At 63.6% G+C, this 16,279-nt stretch overlaps 5 protein-coding genes across 5 annotated transcripts; 2 read left to right on the top strand and 3 right to left on the bottom strand.

Annotated features, from left to right (window-relative positions):
* Positions 1-485: 485 nt before the first annotated feature.
* On the bottom strand, positions 486-3,504 carry MIH1 (putative tyrosine protein phosphatase MIH1; the record flags this gene model as incomplete). Its single annotated transcript, XM_076646508.1, has 5 exons — positions 486-1,052; positions 1,146-1,263; positions 1,318-1,571; positions 1,628-3,287; positions 3,356-3,504. 5 exons carry the CDS (start codon positions 3,502-3,504, stop codon positions 486-488), a joined length of 2,748 nt encoding a protein of 915 aa, XP_076507750.1.
* A 1,323-nt stretch (positions 3,505-4,827) lies between these two features.
* JCM10292_007418 (uncharacterized protein) lies at positions 4,828-5,781 on the bottom strand (the record flags this gene model as incomplete). The annotated part of the gene is made up of 4 exons (XM_076646507.1): positions 4,828-4,939; positions 5,135-5,344; positions 5,412-5,618; positions 5,675-5,781. 4 exons carry the CDS (start codon positions 5,779-5,781, stop codon positions 4,828-4,830), a joined length of 636 nt encoding a protein of 211 aa, XP_076507749.1.
* Positions 5,782-7,431: 1,650 nt separating this feature from the next.
* JCM10292_007417 (uncharacterized protein) lies at positions 7,432-9,558 on the top strand (the record flags this gene model as incomplete). The annotated part of the gene is made up of 9 exons (XM_076646506.1): positions 7,432-7,624; positions 7,682-7,792; positions 7,851-8,057; positions 8,118-8,511; positions 8,565-8,620; positions 8,676-8,883; positions 8,945-8,973; positions 9,030-9,136; positions 9,196-9,558. 9 exons carry the CDS (start codon positions 7,432-7,434, stop codon positions 9,556-9,558), a joined length of 1,668 nt encoding a protein of 555 aa, XP_076507748.1.
* Positions 9,559-9,805: 247 nt separating this feature from the next.
* JCM10292_007416 (uncharacterized protein) lies at positions 9,806-10,556 on the top strand (the record flags this gene model as incomplete). The annotated part of the gene is made up of 3 exons (XM_076646505.1): positions 9,806-10,042; positions 10,161-10,388; positions 10,449-10,556. The coding sequence occupies 3 exons, from the start codon at positions 9,806-9,808 to the stop codon at positions 10,554-10,556; spliced, it is 573 nt and encodes a 190-aa protein (XP_076507747.1).
* Positions 10,557-10,796: 240 nt separating this feature from the next.
* Positions 10,797-16,221, bottom strand: JCM10292_007415 (uncharacterized protein; the record flags this gene model as incomplete). The annotated part of the gene is made up of 23 exons (XM_076646504.1): positions 10,797-11,300; positions 11,359-11,531; positions 11,590-11,672; positions 11,737-11,832; positions 11,894-12,086; positions 12,144-12,246; positions 12,315-12,449; positions 12,509-12,654; positions 12,725-12,829; positions 12,895-12,994; positions 13,054-13,608; positions 13,682-13,956; positions 14,023-14,045; positions 14,115-14,270; positions 14,352-14,584; positions 14,645-14,714; positions 14,775-14,842; positions 14,918-15,013; positions 15,079-15,315; positions 15,371-15,442; positions 15,504-15,542; positions 15,600-15,688; positions 15,750-16,221. 23 exons carry the CDS (start codon positions 16,219-16,221, stop codon positions 10,797-10,799), a joined length of 4,023 nt encoding a protein of 1,340 aa, XP_076507746.1.
* Positions 16,222-16,279: the final 58 nt, after the last annotated feature.

Genomic DNA, 16,279 nt, shown 5'->3' with positions numbered 1-16,279 from the left:
GAACGAGGGGCGGAGAAGAGGCGCGCGCAGACGAGCAATCTCGGACCTTCGCCGCCGCGCGCGATCGCCGAAGTCTTCGTGCGCCAGCTTCGTCGACCCACTCTCGGCTCGACGCAGATGGAGAGCACACAGCATGCAGCGGGCAAGTGACTGGTGAACGACGTGAAGGAGATTTTTTGCTACGACGGCAACGGAAACGAACGAAAATATGCGAGCGAGGGTGGAAAGGAACAACGAGCACAGGGATCGACAGGGGAATGAAAGTGAGCGGGTATGGTCAGCGAGCGACTGCAGACGGAACGAGAGAGCGACAAGGGGTCGGAAGTATGCACAGGAGAGGAGGAAATGCTAGATACGGGCTCGGCGGAGGAGAGAGGTCGAGAGAGAGGCAGGGCGGATCTCGGGGTGTATGCGTGGATGGTTCCGACACAGAATGCGCATGCAAGTCAGAGGGAAATGACGTGGTCAAGAGACGCCAGGCGGGATCACCGCGAGAAGGTGAGGACAGAAGCCGTCGCCGCGCGCTCGAGACCCATCTTGCGCGCATACAGCGCACTGCCGCCCGACCCCAGCTTGAGCGTCGACCGCCCACCAATCTTGCTTGAAGGAGGACAGGGCGAGCCGCCGGCGGGGCCACCAGGGCTGCTGCCGTTCGTGCCGAACGACGAATCGCCCTCGTGGTCCTCCTCGGTGATCGAAAGCGCGTCGGTTGATGCGGCAACAGCGGCGGTCGAGGTGCTCGACGTGCACGCCGTCGACGGTTTCGTCTGTCCCGTGCGAGGGAACTGGAAGCCGACAGGCTGGAGTGGCTGGCGCTGGAGGAACGACGAGCCCGAGGCGGGACGGCGGCCTGAACGACCGAAGGTCGACGCCGTCGAACCAGTGACTTCGGCCGTGCGTAGCATGGCGGAGGCGTGCTGCGCCTGGCCGAAGGTGAAGGACGAAGCCCGATTGAAGACGCGCTTCTGGTCGCGGAACTTGTTGAGGCCAATCGAGCGCTTGGCGTTGTGCTCCGGGTGGTCCATCACGACGTAGCTGCCGATGCAGCGCTCCTAAGAACGAGACAAACCCAAGTCGAGACCAGTCAGCGAATGAAGCACGGCCGGGACGTGAGCCGGCACATCGAGTGGGAGACTGGTACGCACGGGGAACGCCCGGTAGTACGCCTCGTACCCGCCTTGCAGGATGTACAGCTCGGGGTAGCAGATGTTCGGGTAGGCGGCGAAGTTCTTGAGGCGATCCTGGTTGCGCAGGTGCTTCGCACTGCGGGAGTAGTGAGGTCAGCCGTGGCGATGAGAGCGAGAGCAGGCAACACACCTTGTAGGCGCCCGCTTCGCACTGAATTCGCAGTGGAAGATGAGGACCGTCTTGCCCTCGGCAGGCGCGCACTCGCTCGTGCTCGGCGGAGGCGGCCGCGTGCTGTTGAGGAGGCGCGCCTCGATGTCGGCGAGCTCCGACAGGTTGATGGCCCCCTCGATGTGGCCACCCTCGTACTCATAGTCGAAGCGGCAGTCGACAATGATGAACTCTTTGACGCCGTCGCGGTGCAGACCGCTTTGCAGCTCGTTCAGCTGCGACGGGACCCGGTCAGCCTGACCCGTGACGACACTTTCGATAATGGACGCACCGTCTCGGGCTTGATGCGCATCAACCCGTCCTCCTTGACGCCGAAGCACGGCAGCGCCTTGCTCTTGGCCTCCTGCCTGCGGAAGCCCGCGATCGGGCTGCCCGTCTCGGGACTGAGTGCCGCCTTGCCCAGATCGACGCTCGCGCCAACACGCTTGCCGAAGTAGTCGCCCTCCATCGTAGCGAGGCTGGCACGTGCGGCGAGCGTCCGCGGCGATTCGAGCGGGACGTTCGGGTCGCGCTCCGCGAGGCCAGCGCTCGAGGTCGCGCTTGCCCCGGTGGTCGCGGACGACATGGGGCAAAGGAACGACGCATCCGCAACCGAGTTCGATCGCCGGGCCGCGCGCAGCATGGGCACAGGTGCAGGCTTGCCATCCTGCGTCTGGGCCGCGTGCCGCTTGTTGTAACCGGAAGACGACTCGGACGTGATGGCCGCAGCCGCGCTCGTGAAGCTTGCCAACGGCGGGCGGGCGTTCAGCGCGACGGCCGAGCGTTGTCGTCGTGCGACACGCATCGGGAGCGACCCCGTCGTGGCCGTCTTCTCGAACGCACGCCGCGTTGCCGCCGCGCCGAGCGAGCCGCCGCCGAGCGGAGTCGGCGAAGCCGGCGTCGGCGAGTTTTCCTGCTCGAGGAAGCGCTTGCGCGACTGCGGAATCGGCGACAGGTTGTCCCCGGGCGAGAGCCCGAACATATCGGCCAAGCGCTCGTCGGCGCCTGACCGTTCCGCGTCCGAATTGGTCGGCGACGACCCGTCCGAGATGTAGAACGGGTTCCCAGCGACGTCTACCCGTGACTCGGAGACGCTACGAGCGCTGGCAGGCCCCCGAAGCGCGATCGGCGACGACAAACGCGGGTTGGGTGATTCGCCATCGACCTGCATTCGGAACGGCGACGATTCGAGGTCGGTGCTCCTCAGCGTCGGCAGACCCGGGTCGGACCTGCGCTTCTGCGGTGGTAGAGGCGGCGGCGCGAGGCTGCCGCTCGGTGCCGTTTGACGCTGCGTGGACTTGCTCCAGCTCGGCGGGAGAGCGCTCCGGGAACGGCCGCCGCTCGGGAGTCGCAGCGGTGCAGCCGCAGCCGGCAGGCCCTTGCCGTCCACGACAAAGGCGTCTACGGGTGCTGCGTCGACGCCGTCGCCGCTCGCGCGGAACTCGAACGCCGTCTTGGAGAACGGCGGTCGCAGCTTGTCGGCTTGGCTCGGCGGGACCGTGGCATAGTGCGGCAGTGCGGGGCGATTACTCGACGACGTCGATGCAAGTGGCACGGCCGAGGTGGAAGCGGAGGATGTGGCGAGCGGGCGGCGGAAGTTGTCCGGCGAGGAAGAGCGGGAGATGGCGAGCGGAGCGATGGGGGCAAAGGTCGTCTGCGTCGGCGGGGCCGAGCGCTCGGTCTTGAAGAGGCTCTTGAGGAACGGATGATCGCCCTTGGCTGACGGCGGAACGGCAGTCTGGGGCACCCCGGCTGTATGCGAATGCGGCCTCCCAAAGAGGAGGGGTCGAGGAGCCGGCGCGCGCAGCCCGCGACTCGAGCCGGCTACCGGCTGAGCCGCTGCAGGCGAGATGTCCATAGCGTCGACCGGAGATGACTCTCCGCCTTGCGCGGGCTGCCGAAGGTGCGAAGGCAGCGGCGAGGGGAGCGGTCGCTCGTCTGAGGTGATGGACCTGGAGTCGCCGTCGCTCGCTCGGATCAGCGCGCTCCTGCAGCAACTCGAGAATATCGATCTACGTACATTGAGCTTGCGAAGGAAGCGTCGAATGAGGGGGAGATCTCGCCATCCTGGTAGGCAGCCGACGGGGACGAGGGCGCGGCGAGGAGGTCGGCGGCGCGGTTCTGCGCGGCGTGCGCGAGCGCGTCGGTCCGTGGACTGGACGACAGCATGCTAGGCGCAAGCTACACGCGCGCAGGCGAGGTGGGCGAGGCCGGGAGAGTCGTTCAACCCGGGCGGACGCAGAGCGAACTTCGACGGCGGCAAGCTCGCGTGGGCAGGCGCGAGTCGTGCCAGAGGCTCGTGCGGCGTGCGAAGAAAGGGAGTGTGGGTGTTGTGCTGACAGTCGAGGCGAGAGAAAGGGAGCGACGCGGGTGCGGGCGTGCGACCGCGACGAGGAGAACAAGGCTCTGCCGGGCGGGCGAGGGACGAGGCGAGCTTGAGGGGGCCCAGGAACGCGTCGAGAGGGGTCCGCGTCGATCGCAGCCCTGGCCAGACTCTCACTTTCGAGTGCTGCCTTGTTGCTCGAGACGGGAGAGCGCAGATGTTGGACGAGCGGTCGGACCGCCTTTGTTTCCCTTTCCGCCTTGGGGAGGGGGGAGGCTCACCAAGTCGTCTGACGACACGCTCGGCTGACTGCGCCTGACGCGGGCGCGCGACCCCGACCCCGTGCGCGCGTCTGACCCGCTCTCCCTTGCGCTCGCGGAAGCCAGGCCGCTCTCTCCCTCTCTGCGCTGGTGTTCTGACAGCGAAGCGACTTCGAGGCGGATGGCCGGGACGGAGGGATGGGAGACGCAATCGAGAGCGATGTGATGAACTCTGTCCCGTGCCCTGTAAGTACGGCCCGCAGCATCGGCGCTTCCGCGCACCTAGAGAAGAGCGCGGAAGCAGCGCTGCTCTCGCGAGGACCCGTCGCACGAGCTGGGCAACTCGTACGGGTCTTGCAAGCATTTCAGTGCGCCGTCACACTGTTCTGACGAGCCCGCACGCGCGTTCGGCCAGCTGCTCGATCACAAATTGGCGTCGAAGAGGGATGCCCACCCCCGACGTTGAACGACAAGTCCACGCTTCTGGAGACCCCGCGCGAGCTTCGCTGGCGCCAAATGCAATTTTGCTCGCTTCCGGGTGGGAGATGGCCCACGCGAGCGGCCGATGAATGGCCACGGGCCACGGCGATGCGCTTCGGCACGACTCGCCGACAATGGCAGCGCCGCAGCCGCGAACGCGTTGCTGCAAGTGGACTGCCGGACTAACCACATCCTTCGACCATTCAAATCTGTTGCCAGGTGAGTTGCAGGGCGATGCGTGTTACAGAGCGGCGCCGCGAGTCGCACCAGAAAGGATGTACAGTTGCGGAATAAGGGAGGGCGAAGGGCTTCGATGGACGCGATGCGCGAACAAAGTCCTTGAATAGATTAGAATTAGGCACAGACGGTGTGGTAGACCGCTTTGAGGCTGCCTCGGCGGCGAGGCGGGGGCGACAACGCGGTCTCGTCTTAAGCGAAGACGGCGAAAGCGCCGCCACCAACAGCGGCAACGCAAGTGAGCGCAGCTGCGCCCCATGCGATGGGGTTGATGGGGCTGAGCTTGTTGGCGGGGTTGCCCGGGCTGTTTCAACGAAGAAGAACGGGGTCAGTGCATGCTGAGAAGGTCAATCCGGGCCGCTAAAGAAGTGGAGCTTCGACAAGCTGCTGCTCCTTGACTTCAGAGGACCCAGCAGAGTGTGCAAGTGCAAATCGGCGTGACGGCACGTGAAGCCGCGGCTCGTATCTACGAGCCTACGCGCAGGGTGTGAATACTCACTTGGCAACCGCGCTCGTCGCTTCGCCGACGCCACTCGTCAAAGTGTTGATGGCGCCGTCTGCGCCGCTCGTGACGGTCGAGAAGACGCCGTCCGCGCCGCTCGTGACGGTCGAGAAGACGCCGGCCGCGCCGCTCGTCGCCGTCGAGAAAGCGCCCTCGGCAAACGACGTGACCGTCTCGAGAGCGCCGTCACCGTTGCTCGTGACATATCTGGTGTCGCCGCCTGTGTCAGTGAATGGGGACAGGTACAACAGCGATACGAGAGCGAGACACGCACACGTATCCGGACACGGCAGCGCTCGTCACCTCGGAGAACACGCTGCCGCCGCGGGAGGTGACGACGGTGAAGACGGAGGGGAAGACAGAGGTGATCGTCTCGCCCAGCCCGGCACCGAAGCTCGTAACGTCGCCAAAGACAGAAGTCGCGCCGTCGCCAATGTCGCCGCCAACCGAGGTGATGTCGCCAAAGACCGAAGTGAGACCGCTGTGGGCACTCAGGTCAGCAGGGGAGTTCTCTGAGCAGGCTTGGCGGCGACGGACTCGATGATTTGGCGCTTCTCGACACCCTCGTTGTTGGCGGGAGCGGCGAAAGCCGGCGAGGCCGCTGCGGCGAGAGCGAGCGTGGCAGTGAGGAGCGTGGTGCGCATGCTGTCGAGGAGCACGGCTTGGATCAAGCGGGTAAGCGGTAGGAGGGAAAGCGCGGACGACGACAAGTACGCCGACCGAGGATGACGCCGAGGCGGTGCACCTCGCTAGCTCGCTTGCCTCCGCTCAGACTGCTCCGCGACGCCTCACCTGCGCCTTCTGGGTGGCCGACTCGCAGGCATGCTTGCAGGACGTCGTCAACTGCCTACTGTCTGCGGCCGACACCTGCTCGAGCTCGCTCCCGACCCCTCGGCCATCTCGCCTTAGCGCCGCTGTCGCTCAAGTGCGCATGCTGCACTCGCTCTGCCCGGAACTACGGACCAGTAAACCCGATCAATGCGAGCTGCGGGTCGAGTCCGCGCTCCAACGCCCGAACCGCTACGCCTGACACTCAGTCCCTCCCGAGCTGATGACCGAACTTGCGCGCCGCTCGACTTTACTGGCTGTGTCGCACGAAATTCACGCACGAGGAATGCTATGAGCCTGCCTGCAGCTTTATGTGGCCTGGGGAGCTGGCCGACAGCCGCAATGTGTCGTGGACGCCGGTCGGCAAGGCTCTGCTCGCCGCCCGTGCAGCAGCGCGCTACTCGAGGTCACTCTGCTTGAGCGTCATGAGTTCGCAAAGTCCTGCTCTTTCACCCGTCTAAAGCTTCTACGCTCGAGTTTCGCTGTGGGCTTTCCTGGCATTACGCTCGTTTCGTCGTGCTCGGCCGCCGGGGCTGCTGAGCTGTGAGATGGCCTGGCCAGCTCTGTGATACGAGTGCAGCTGCTGTGCGGTTTCTTTCTGCGCCACCTGACTGCTTGCGGTGCTCAATGCCAGCACATTGTCCTCGAATCCATGATCGGTCACAAGTGAGGAGCACCGCAGTAAAGTCGACGAGCCTGATTTCGCGAATGTGCACCAACAAGCTTCCACAAAAGGATCGCTGCACGGCCGACACCGCGTCCAATCCTTGCTCAACGCCGCCGCCAGATCAAGTTGACCAGGCACTCCCCGACATGCTCTCACTGAGCAAGCACGGCTGCTGGGCATGTTGCTTTGTTGCAAATCCGTCCTATGCAGCCAGTTGAATGCAAGCATCCTTGGGGCGTGTCCATAACGGGATGGTGGAGTCGAAAGAACGAGAGAGCAGAGCGTTCCGCGTGCGAAGAGGTTGGCGGGTTGACAGCCTTCTCGCATTGAGGGGTGCGGTTCCAGTTACCGAATGAAAGCTCACCACGTCGTATTGTACGCACTCTGGCAAGCCGACTTGACCTGCGCGATTCCGCCGCCGCTCGAACGTGCATCGGCGTGCTGCTGGGCGCCGTGCCAAATTCGGTCTCGACCCCGCCGCCGCGCAGACGTTCGTCTGCCCGTCTCCTCCCGACCGAGCGCAACCTCTGCCTCGCTGCAGCCCTCAGGAGCGCAGATCGGCGCAAGCTAGCCTACACAGACGCGCTCCGGCCTTCACGCATGCTCGCACGCCGTTGCCTCGCCTTCACCGCATCGACCGACGAATAACAGCGACCGGCACCGCTCTCGCCCGCCAGCTTGAACGGTCACCAGCACACCCGCACCACTCGTATTTCGCACGTCCGGGCAGCCCAAGCGCCGCTCGCGCCCGATTGATCCCCGACTACCCCTCCCTCGACGCTCCCGACCTTCCATCATCATGAGTTCGATGCACCACGGTCTCGAGGACAACTCGAACGTCCTCCCCGACTATGTCACGATCGAAGTCACGTACATATCGACGGCGCTTGCCATCCTCGGGTTCTACCTCGTCACCGTCGGCCAGTTCTCCTATTTGATCAAGTCTCGTCTCCTCATGTCGTCCGCCTTGATCGCTCTGTGCTTGGGCATCGGTGCGTGCTCTTTACGAGTCATGTACGCCGGTGGTACTGACCGCAGAACGCTTGCAGCGGTCGGCCCCATCGGTCTCGACTGGGTCTCGCCTTGGAAGTGGACTAACTACGACGACGAAGCGCGCTTCAATCTCACATTCCAAATCACTCGCCTAGTCATCGGCATTCGTGCGTTTTATGTCAGCAATTTACGGGCCGGCGCGAAGCTGACAAGCCTCGTCTGCAGAGGTCATGTTCGCCGGGATCGACTTGCCTGCCGCCTATCTGCGCCGCGAGGCCTGGTCCCTCTTCATGCTCCTCATCCCCATCATGACGGTTGCTTGGTTCGTGTCGGCCGGTTTTGTTCTCCTCTTCGTCAACGGCATCACCTTCCTGGAGGCGCTCGCCATCGCTGCCTGCATCACGCCGACTGATCCCATTTTGGCGAATGCCAGTGAGCTGCTTCCGCGACACACGACCTTACAGGACAGTACTGACACTTTGTGAGCTGCAGTCGTCAAGGGTCGTTACGCCGAAAAGCACGTTCCAAAGGCCGTCCGCGACATTATCTCGGCAGAATCCGGTGCCAACGACGGCCTCGGCTACCCGTTCCTCTTCCTCGCCGTCTTCCTCATGCAGCGCAGCAACAACGGTCACTCGATCAGCCTGTCGCTGCGACACTGGGTGGTCACGACGTGGCTGTACCAGATTGCACTCTCGGTGGCGATGGGCGCCATCATCGGTTATCTCGCGCGGAAGACGCTCAAGATCGCTTACAACCGCAAGCTCGTCGACCACGAGTCATTCCTCGCTTACGGTGTTGGCCTCGCGCTCTTCACACTGGGCGTTGTCGGCTTGATCGGCAGCGACGACATCCTGGCTTGCTTCGTCGCGGGCAACAGTCTCACGTGCGTTGGTCCAGCTGAAGCTTGCATGGCACAGACTGACGCGCAGTCAACAGGTGGAAGGACTTCTTCCGCATTGAGAAGGAGGAGCACGAGGACACCTTCCAGGATGGTGCGTGCAGCCCAGTGTTGCATTGCATTTGACCGCTCACGTCTCTCGCATGCAGTTATCGACGGTCTACTCGACACAGCGACTTTCATCTACATCGGCACCATCATCCCGTGGTCCGAGTTCTCAAATGAGTACCTCACGCCGTGGAAGCTCGTCCTCTTCGCCATTTGCATCCTTCTGTTCCGCCGCCTGCCCGCTATGATGGCAGTCTACAAGATCATCCCGGCTCTCGAGGGTTGGCGCGAGGGCATCTTCGCAGGCTGGTGCGTTGCCGAGCAATCCGCCGTCCAGCTGGCATACGCTGACCGAGTTGAACTCACCCAGGTTCGGCCCTATCGGCGTCTCAGCGCTTTGTACGTCGTCAAGCACCTGTGCGCGCTTCTTGCATTGACTGAACTCTGCCATGCAGACTACGCCATTCTCGCCTTGCACGTTTTGCCGGAGGATCGCATCGTTCTTCGATCCGTCATTTTCCCCGTCGTCATCTTCATGGCCATGGGCTCGACCATCGTACACGTGCGTGTCGCTTCGCTTTCTTTCACGTTACCGCCGACGACTGACCCCTTCGAGCGTAGGGCATCACTATTCCGATTACGAAGGGCGTCCCGCTGGCCGTGACTCGCACTCGCTCGATCACAAGCTCGACTCCCGTCTCCCGCTTCTTCCGCAGCGAGACGACGACGAGCACGAATGGCGCCCTGAACTCGACGCCCGGCAGCCGCGCAATCAGCCGCCGCAACAGCCTTTCAGCTGGGGACACGGCTGGCGCGGAGAAGGCTGCGACAGGGCCCATCATTGCGGCTGCGGGTGTCGAGCATCCGCACGTCGAAGCTGCCGACGGGGCCAGCGAGGCGCGCGACATCGAAACGCGCGATGCAGAGCCTTCGCTCCGGCCTGGCGGAATGCCGGCCAAGGTGGAGTTCTCCCTCCCTTCGTAGACGCCGCCTCGAGTTTGTGATGTCATTGCATCCACGGTCTGATACAGGCTCAGTTCGAAGACTTGCGAGAGCGGTTCTCCGTCTTCGGCAACAGACTCGCAACTTGCGAAGGTCGGCCCGCTCCGTTTCTTCGTCTGCTCGTTGCCAACCCTCTGCCTCTCGCGCTTCTGCCGGAGCGCCTGCCCTGCGCTCGCCTGCATAGGATTGGCTGCTCTCTTGTCACAGCCTCCGCGGCTTCTCCGGCACAATGGCGTCCGCTTCGTCTCCGCCTCCTCCCGCTCCCGACTCGCCCCCTCGCGGCGTCCTCACACTCTCGGCGCTGCTCGCGAGCGGCATGGACGAGCGCCTCAAGCTACTCAAGGAGCGTGTGCCGGCTTTCGAGTTCGAAGGGAAGGAGGCGAGGGAGCTGGCCATCACCGCGCTCACGCACTCTTCACTGTCGGCCACGAGGAACGGCACGGAGCTGGCCAAGGTCGGAGAGGCAGTGCGTGGCGTCTCTGCTCCTGTCTGCGGTGCTGTGCGGGACCAGGGAGAGATGGCTCTGTGTCTTCATCCGCGTCAGCACGATTCGCACTGACACATCTTTCCGTCTCGCTCTTCAGTGCAGCAAAGCCGTAGCGACGAAAGCGCTCTACCTCGCCCCGGGAACACACAGCGGCGCGCAGTACAACCACGCCATCGCCCTCAACTTTTCGAAGAAATCCCTCTCGCCCATCGGCCGCGACCTCAAGCTCGACGAGCTGATGCGCCTTGGCAAGGGTGTCCCATACGTCTCGGACGAGATGGTCTCGACGGCGCTGCTCGCTTTGCTTGGCGCTCTCGAACTCTCGGTGCGTTCTTTCTGTGCGATTCGGTCGTTTCGAGACACACTGACCAGCGAGTGACGACAGCGTGGCTCTGAAGCCGTCCTCGACGCCCTGCAGAAGCTCGGCATTTTCAAGCCACCTCCGCCTGTGGTTGAAGAGAGTGCGACACTGGAGGACACGCCGAAGGAGTAGGCCGAGTGCGGCGCTGAACGGGCTGAACGCTTTCTGACGTCCTTGTGCATGGCCTGTAGTCGCTGGACAGTCTGTTTTTTTCGTGCTGTTGACAGGCCGGTCTGACTCTCGCGCGAGAGACGAGAGGAAGAACGAAATGCATCCGGCTGCTTGCGAACGAAGAGTATGCGAAGAGGCTACACAACAAGCGACACTACACCGAACAAACCCGAATGCGATGACGCCACGCCTTGCTGTACCTCACGATGACGAGAGCGGCTGCTCGCATATCTCGCACACGTTCATGCCCTCCGCGTTGATGAAGGTGCAGTGCGGGCATGCGACCTTGTCGTCCTCGTCCATGGCGTTCGCAGGCGCCGACCCCGAAGTGCGGCGCTTCTTCGAGCTGCCTGCCGACGACGAGGCCGGCCCGTTGACGATGGCGATCTCGTCGTCCGAGTCGCCCGCCATGGCGCGCTTGATCGCCTCGACGTTCTCAGCCGAGACGTCTTCGAGCTCGAAACCGAACAGGCCCGTCCCGCCAAATCCTTCCTCGCGCGCACGCTTGCCGCCGCGCTTCGGCTTGCCAACGTCGACCGAGTCGTCGAGCTGGTCGAGATCGACGTGGACGTCGACGCCGAACACCTCGATGCGGTCGCCGGAGGCGAGACCGAGTTCTTCGACGCTAACAGAGGCGTCGTCCAGCTCCTCTGAGCGGAAGAAGAGGCGTTGCGCGCCAATCGGGATCTTGACGACTTCCTCGATCTGTGAGAGGGACGAGGGTGAGCAACGGTGGCACGCATTCTCGCCGAGAGCGACGTACCTTGGCCTTGAGATCCTTGACCTGGTCATCCTTGTTCATCGAGATGTACTTGAGCTGCTTTGCGAAAGCGACGGTGCTCTTCTGCTTGATGCGAGTCGAGCTGCGCGCGCCGGTCGGACCATTGGCCGAGCCGTTCGGCGCATGCATGGACACCTCAGGCGATGCAGCCGATGCTGCTCGAGCGCGCGTCAGCGAGATGCACATTACTGGTGAGAGGCGATCGCAACGCACCGGGCTTTCGCTTGCCGTCCTCGTCGAAGTCCGTCTTGTCGAGAACAAGCACACCAAGCTCCGCCTGCGAGAAGTCGTGGCGCCTGTATTGCGAGGACTTGTCAGCATCTGGAGACCCGCAGAAAGTGAGATGCCATTGAGACGCACTGCTTTTCAAGACACTCGAAGCACACGGGCGGTGCCGAATGCGGCTCCTTGGTCTTGCGATCCTCCCAGATGTTGATGACGGGACTGGCGTCGTAGCTGATCCGGACGAAGAGTCAGCTGAGCCTCATTCGCGACTTATCGAGAGCACTGCACGTACTTCTTGACGAGCACTTGCCACTCCTTGGCGGTGCAGATGTCGATTCTGCGAGGATTCGACACTTCGAGCGCAAGGTCGACACAGAGGAGTCCGTGTTCGCATGTCAAGATGCCGTTGTCGAGCGGATCGGGACGAGGGTTGTCGGTGTGCGCGACGTTGCCCTTGACCCATTTGTTCCACTTGCGGGTCCAGACTGCAGCGCGACGTATCAGTCCCGCTTGGGACAGACTGGATGTGGATAGGACCGCACCTTTGGGAACCACAAAGTGCGACTCGTCATCCGAGGTGAGCGGAAGCCGCATGCCAGTGAGGCGCATCTGTGTGCTTTCGCCCTGGATCGACTTGAGCAGTCGCTATGACGCGAGACGGGATTGGCTATCAGTCGAACCTCCTCTGGGGTGGACGACCAGCGGCTGCGCACCTTCTCGTCCTTCTGCTTCGTCTTGAGCATCTCGAGCTCGCCCGCCTGCAGCTCGTGCTGCCCCTCGCAGATCGCACACGGGTCGGGCCTGACCGGCTTCCATCTCGGAAAGACACGCTGGAGCACCTCGATGGCCTGACGTGCGGAGCGGGTCAGTCGGACGGGATTATGCAGTTGAAGGGAAGGCGGCTTACCGCTTTGGGAAGCATGTGCCGCCTGCTGGCGTCTGGCTGGATGCCTCCGTGCACGCACACGATGTCGCGGATGTAGGGCTCGTCCGATGGTGAAGGGTCGGAGAAGGCTCCCGTCTTGTGCATCTTTGGCCTCGGCTTTTTCCAATCTAGGCGCAGACAGGGAGGATTAGCTTCTCAACACGCTCGTGACTATGATGAACACAAATCTGTTCGCACCCCTAATCCACTCCCGCGAGATCATAGTGTCGTTCGCGTCGCGGAGGTTGTCGGCCGCAGAGAATTCTGCAGTGTCCTTCGGGTGCTGCGTCGCATAGTGCAGGTCTACAAAGGGCGACGAGCGTCAGCGAATTCTGACGACAGAAAAGAGAAAAGTGCCGACGACGAACCCGCAGCGATGCCGGCGACGCATTCGCGGCAGAAGTCGCGGCCGGTCATGAGCTCCGGCTCGATGGTGACTCCGAGCTCGCGCAACGCCATGACGCCCATCTGCGCCATCTCGAGTGAGTCCTTATCGCCCAAGAACGGATGAGAAGGAGCGGGCGCACCTGCGAGACACGCTTCATCTGCTCGGCCTTGCGCGGGTCCGCCATCCCATGCTCGCACGTCACGGTCGCGTTGCTGATGACCTTAACAGGCTCGTCTTCGTGCGCAGCCGACGCCGCCGGAGTCGGCGAGTGCTGGTTCGCCTTGCTAGTCGACGCGGGCGGCGAGGTCGAAGACGACGTCCCACGACCATTGCGCAGCTCGGAAGGGGGCGGCAGGTCGTCCGGCTCGGAAGGCGCGCCGCCGTTATCGTTCGACGCTGAGGCGGCGGCAGGTGTCGGCGTCTCTGCATCGGCCGGCTTGGCGGTGCGCGAGACGTCGGGCGAAGCGGGCGTGTTGGTCCCGTCGATCACCTCGTCACTCGTCGCCGCGCCATTCGCCATCTCGACATCCTCATCCTCGCCCTTCTTCGCTCCATCGACGTTCATCTCGTCGCTGCGCTCGACGTCGTCCTCCTTCTGCTTCCCCTTGCCCTTGCCCGACTTGGGCTGCGGCTTCTTCAGGCCATCCTCAACCCAGCGCGCCAGCGCCTTCTTTTCAACGAGGAACGCCTGCTCCTGGTCACCAGTAGCGGGACCGGGTCAGCATGCCTTCTGATCGATCGTGGAGCAGGGAGAGAGCAAAGCGCACATCCTCCTCGACGACGTCCCACACGCGGTACACCCCCCTCTTGGCCTCCCTCGCGCGCTCGAACTCTTGCTCGACCGCGTCCGCCCGCTCGCGGTACGCCGCGAGCTCGGCGCGGTCCTGCTCGTCGAGGCGCTCGACGGTCGAGAGCGCGAGCGCGGGCGGCGCGGGTTCGGTGGCGGTGGCGGCGGCGGGAGACGAGGCGGACGAGGTCGAGGCGATGGGACCGGAGGCGGCGTTGCGCTCGGTGTGGTCGCGGCGGGTGTAGACGAGCATGTCTGCAGGAGCGAGCGCCCGTCAGCGGAGAGTCTCGCAGTGATGAGCTGTAGAGAAAGCGGTCGCACAGGCGTCTTTCGACTTTGGCAGGCTGCAGTGCGAGGTCTGTCAGCGGTGTGCGCGCGACAGAAGCAGCCGCAGTGCGAGAAAGCAAACGCACATCCCGCCCTTTTCGTCGCGCGTGAACCCGGCCGGGTCGCGCTTCTTGCTCTTGACGGGCTCGTCGTCGTCCTCCTTTTCGTCGTACGTCGTGCGCTCGTTGAGGTGGTCGATAGGCGTGACAGTCTCGTCGTCAAAGAGGAACCACTTGGCGCGACTGCGACCCGCTCCTCGTTGCATCAGCCCTGCTCGGCACTCGAAACGTGTAAAATGGTCGATGGGCAAGGGAAAGCCGCACCTCTCGTCGTACACCTGCGCGACATAGTGCCCGTGATGCGCACTCGTCCCCTTGTGCATCAAGACGCCCTTGAGGTCGTACATGCACACGCTGCGCTTGCGGTCGTGGTCGGGCGGGCGCGGGAGGAACGGGCCCATGTCGAGCTCGAGCGGGTACGAGATCTGGTGCTGCGACTTGGAACGCGAGAAGTCCTTTTGCGAAAAGACGAAGCGGAGGAGCGAGAAGTGAAGAACCTGCGGGCGATTCGGACCGGGGTCAATCTCGAGAACATGTGAACGGACGAGGGGGCGTACGGGTGGAAGCGTCTCGATGCGACTGTAGCGCTTCGCATCTCGCTTGCCGTCGCACTGCTCGCAGTAGTACCTGCGGGTCGCGAGGAGGTGAGATCGGAAGGGCAGTCAGGCGGAGGAATGGGGAGCTCACTGATTATCGCCCTCAAGCCGCTCGTGAGCGAATTGCCGCATGACCTGCTCCTCGAGCTTGCAGTTCTTCTGCGCTCAACGAAGCAATACGAGAGAATCAGTGGCACCGTCGAAAACGCTGAAGAACAGCGAGAGATGACGAACGGCGAGGTTGACGGGAATCTCGAGGAAGGTTTCGTCGCGCTCCGATTTGGTCTTGCATGTCAAGCATTGGGTGCCGTAGACCATCTTTCCCTCGAACTGGCGTCGAGCGGGCTTGTCAGTCGCTGAGGCATAGGCACGAGCGTCGGAGGAGACGGACGCACCTGGTCCTGCACGATCCTCCCCATCCGCCCGTTCAGGCCCTCGGCCTCGGCGCGCTTGCCCTGCTTCTTGAACTCGTGGTCGAGCAGGCTGAGGAAGAGCTTGGAGAACTCTTGCGCGTCCTGCTGCTCGGTCTTCTTGATCTTGAGCGCGTCGACGAGCGGGTCCGGGTCGTACACGGCCTGCTGCGACTGCTGGAGGAAGGCGAAGAGGACTTGGAGCTGGAAGACGGGCGAGGCCTGGGAGGAGGGAGGTCAGTGCGAGGGCGCGACGATGAGAGTCGGGCGCGCTTACCTCGACGTTGCCGGTCGAGGGCGGGAGGCACGAGTAGACGCTCTCGCGGAACTTGGCGTCGCGGAACCAGACCTGCGGGCAGGGCAGGGTGAGCGGAAGGGGACGGTTGGGCCCGTGCCGACTGCCGACAAACCTGGAGGAACGAGTTGGCGTAGCAGGTTGCACCGAGGTTCTGTGCGCGAGTGGTCAGTCTTTCGAGGCGCAACAGAAATCGCAGACTGCGACGAACCTTGAGCCCGACAGGGATGTCTGGATCGCGGTCGTTGGAAGGATCCAAGGGGAGGCCTGCGGCCTTGCGAAAGTCCTTGAGCGCCTTGTCTGCAGGAGGCACGGGTCAACGCGCGCCTCTCCACCGTTTCTCGCACGCCGAATGACGCACCCGACTTTTCCCACTTGTCCTGGCCGAGCCAGTTGAGGCAGCGCGGGTTGTTCTGGCAGTTGTCGCTCGTGCACGGCTTGTCTGCGGGCTCCTGGTCCTCGTCCTTGGCCTTTCCCTTGCCCCGCTTGAGCTTTTTCAGCGCGCGTGGCTTGAGCTGCGCGTCGTCGTCGCCGTCCGACCCGAGGACGATGACTTCGGGCTGTGGTTTCGCGTCGTCGGAGGCTCGAGAGGACGACGCGGCGGGGTTGTCGTCGCTGTGCGGGTTCTGCCAGCGCGAGGGGCAGGCGGTGTGGAGCTTCTTGACGGGGTGGTCGCGGTCGCGGGGCTGGGCGAGGCCGTAGGCGCGGGCGAGGGCGTCTGCGGGGAGCCTGGCGGGGAGGCGGTCGTTGCTGGCGAGGGCGTCGAGGTGGGCGGCGAGGTCCTGGTGGATCGAGGGCGCGAGGGTGCGCTTGGGGCCCTTCTTGGGCGGCATCCCTGCGCCTCGCTTCGCCCGGGTCTCGCGGAGAACGACGACAACGCCAAAGGTCAAC

This window comes from Rhodotorula paludigena, assembly GCF_050403205.1.
Source record: "Rhodotorula paludigena JCM10292 DNA, Rt_paludigena_JCM10292v1_ctg5, whole genome shotgun sequence".
Taxonomy (NCBI): Eukaryota; Fungi; Basidiomycota; class Microbotryomycetes; order Sporidiobolales; family Sporidiobolaceae; genus Rhodotorula; species Rhodotorula paludigena.
Note: the sequence above shows the minus strand (reverse complement) of the source record. Positions and strands in the feature narration are given on the sequence as shown.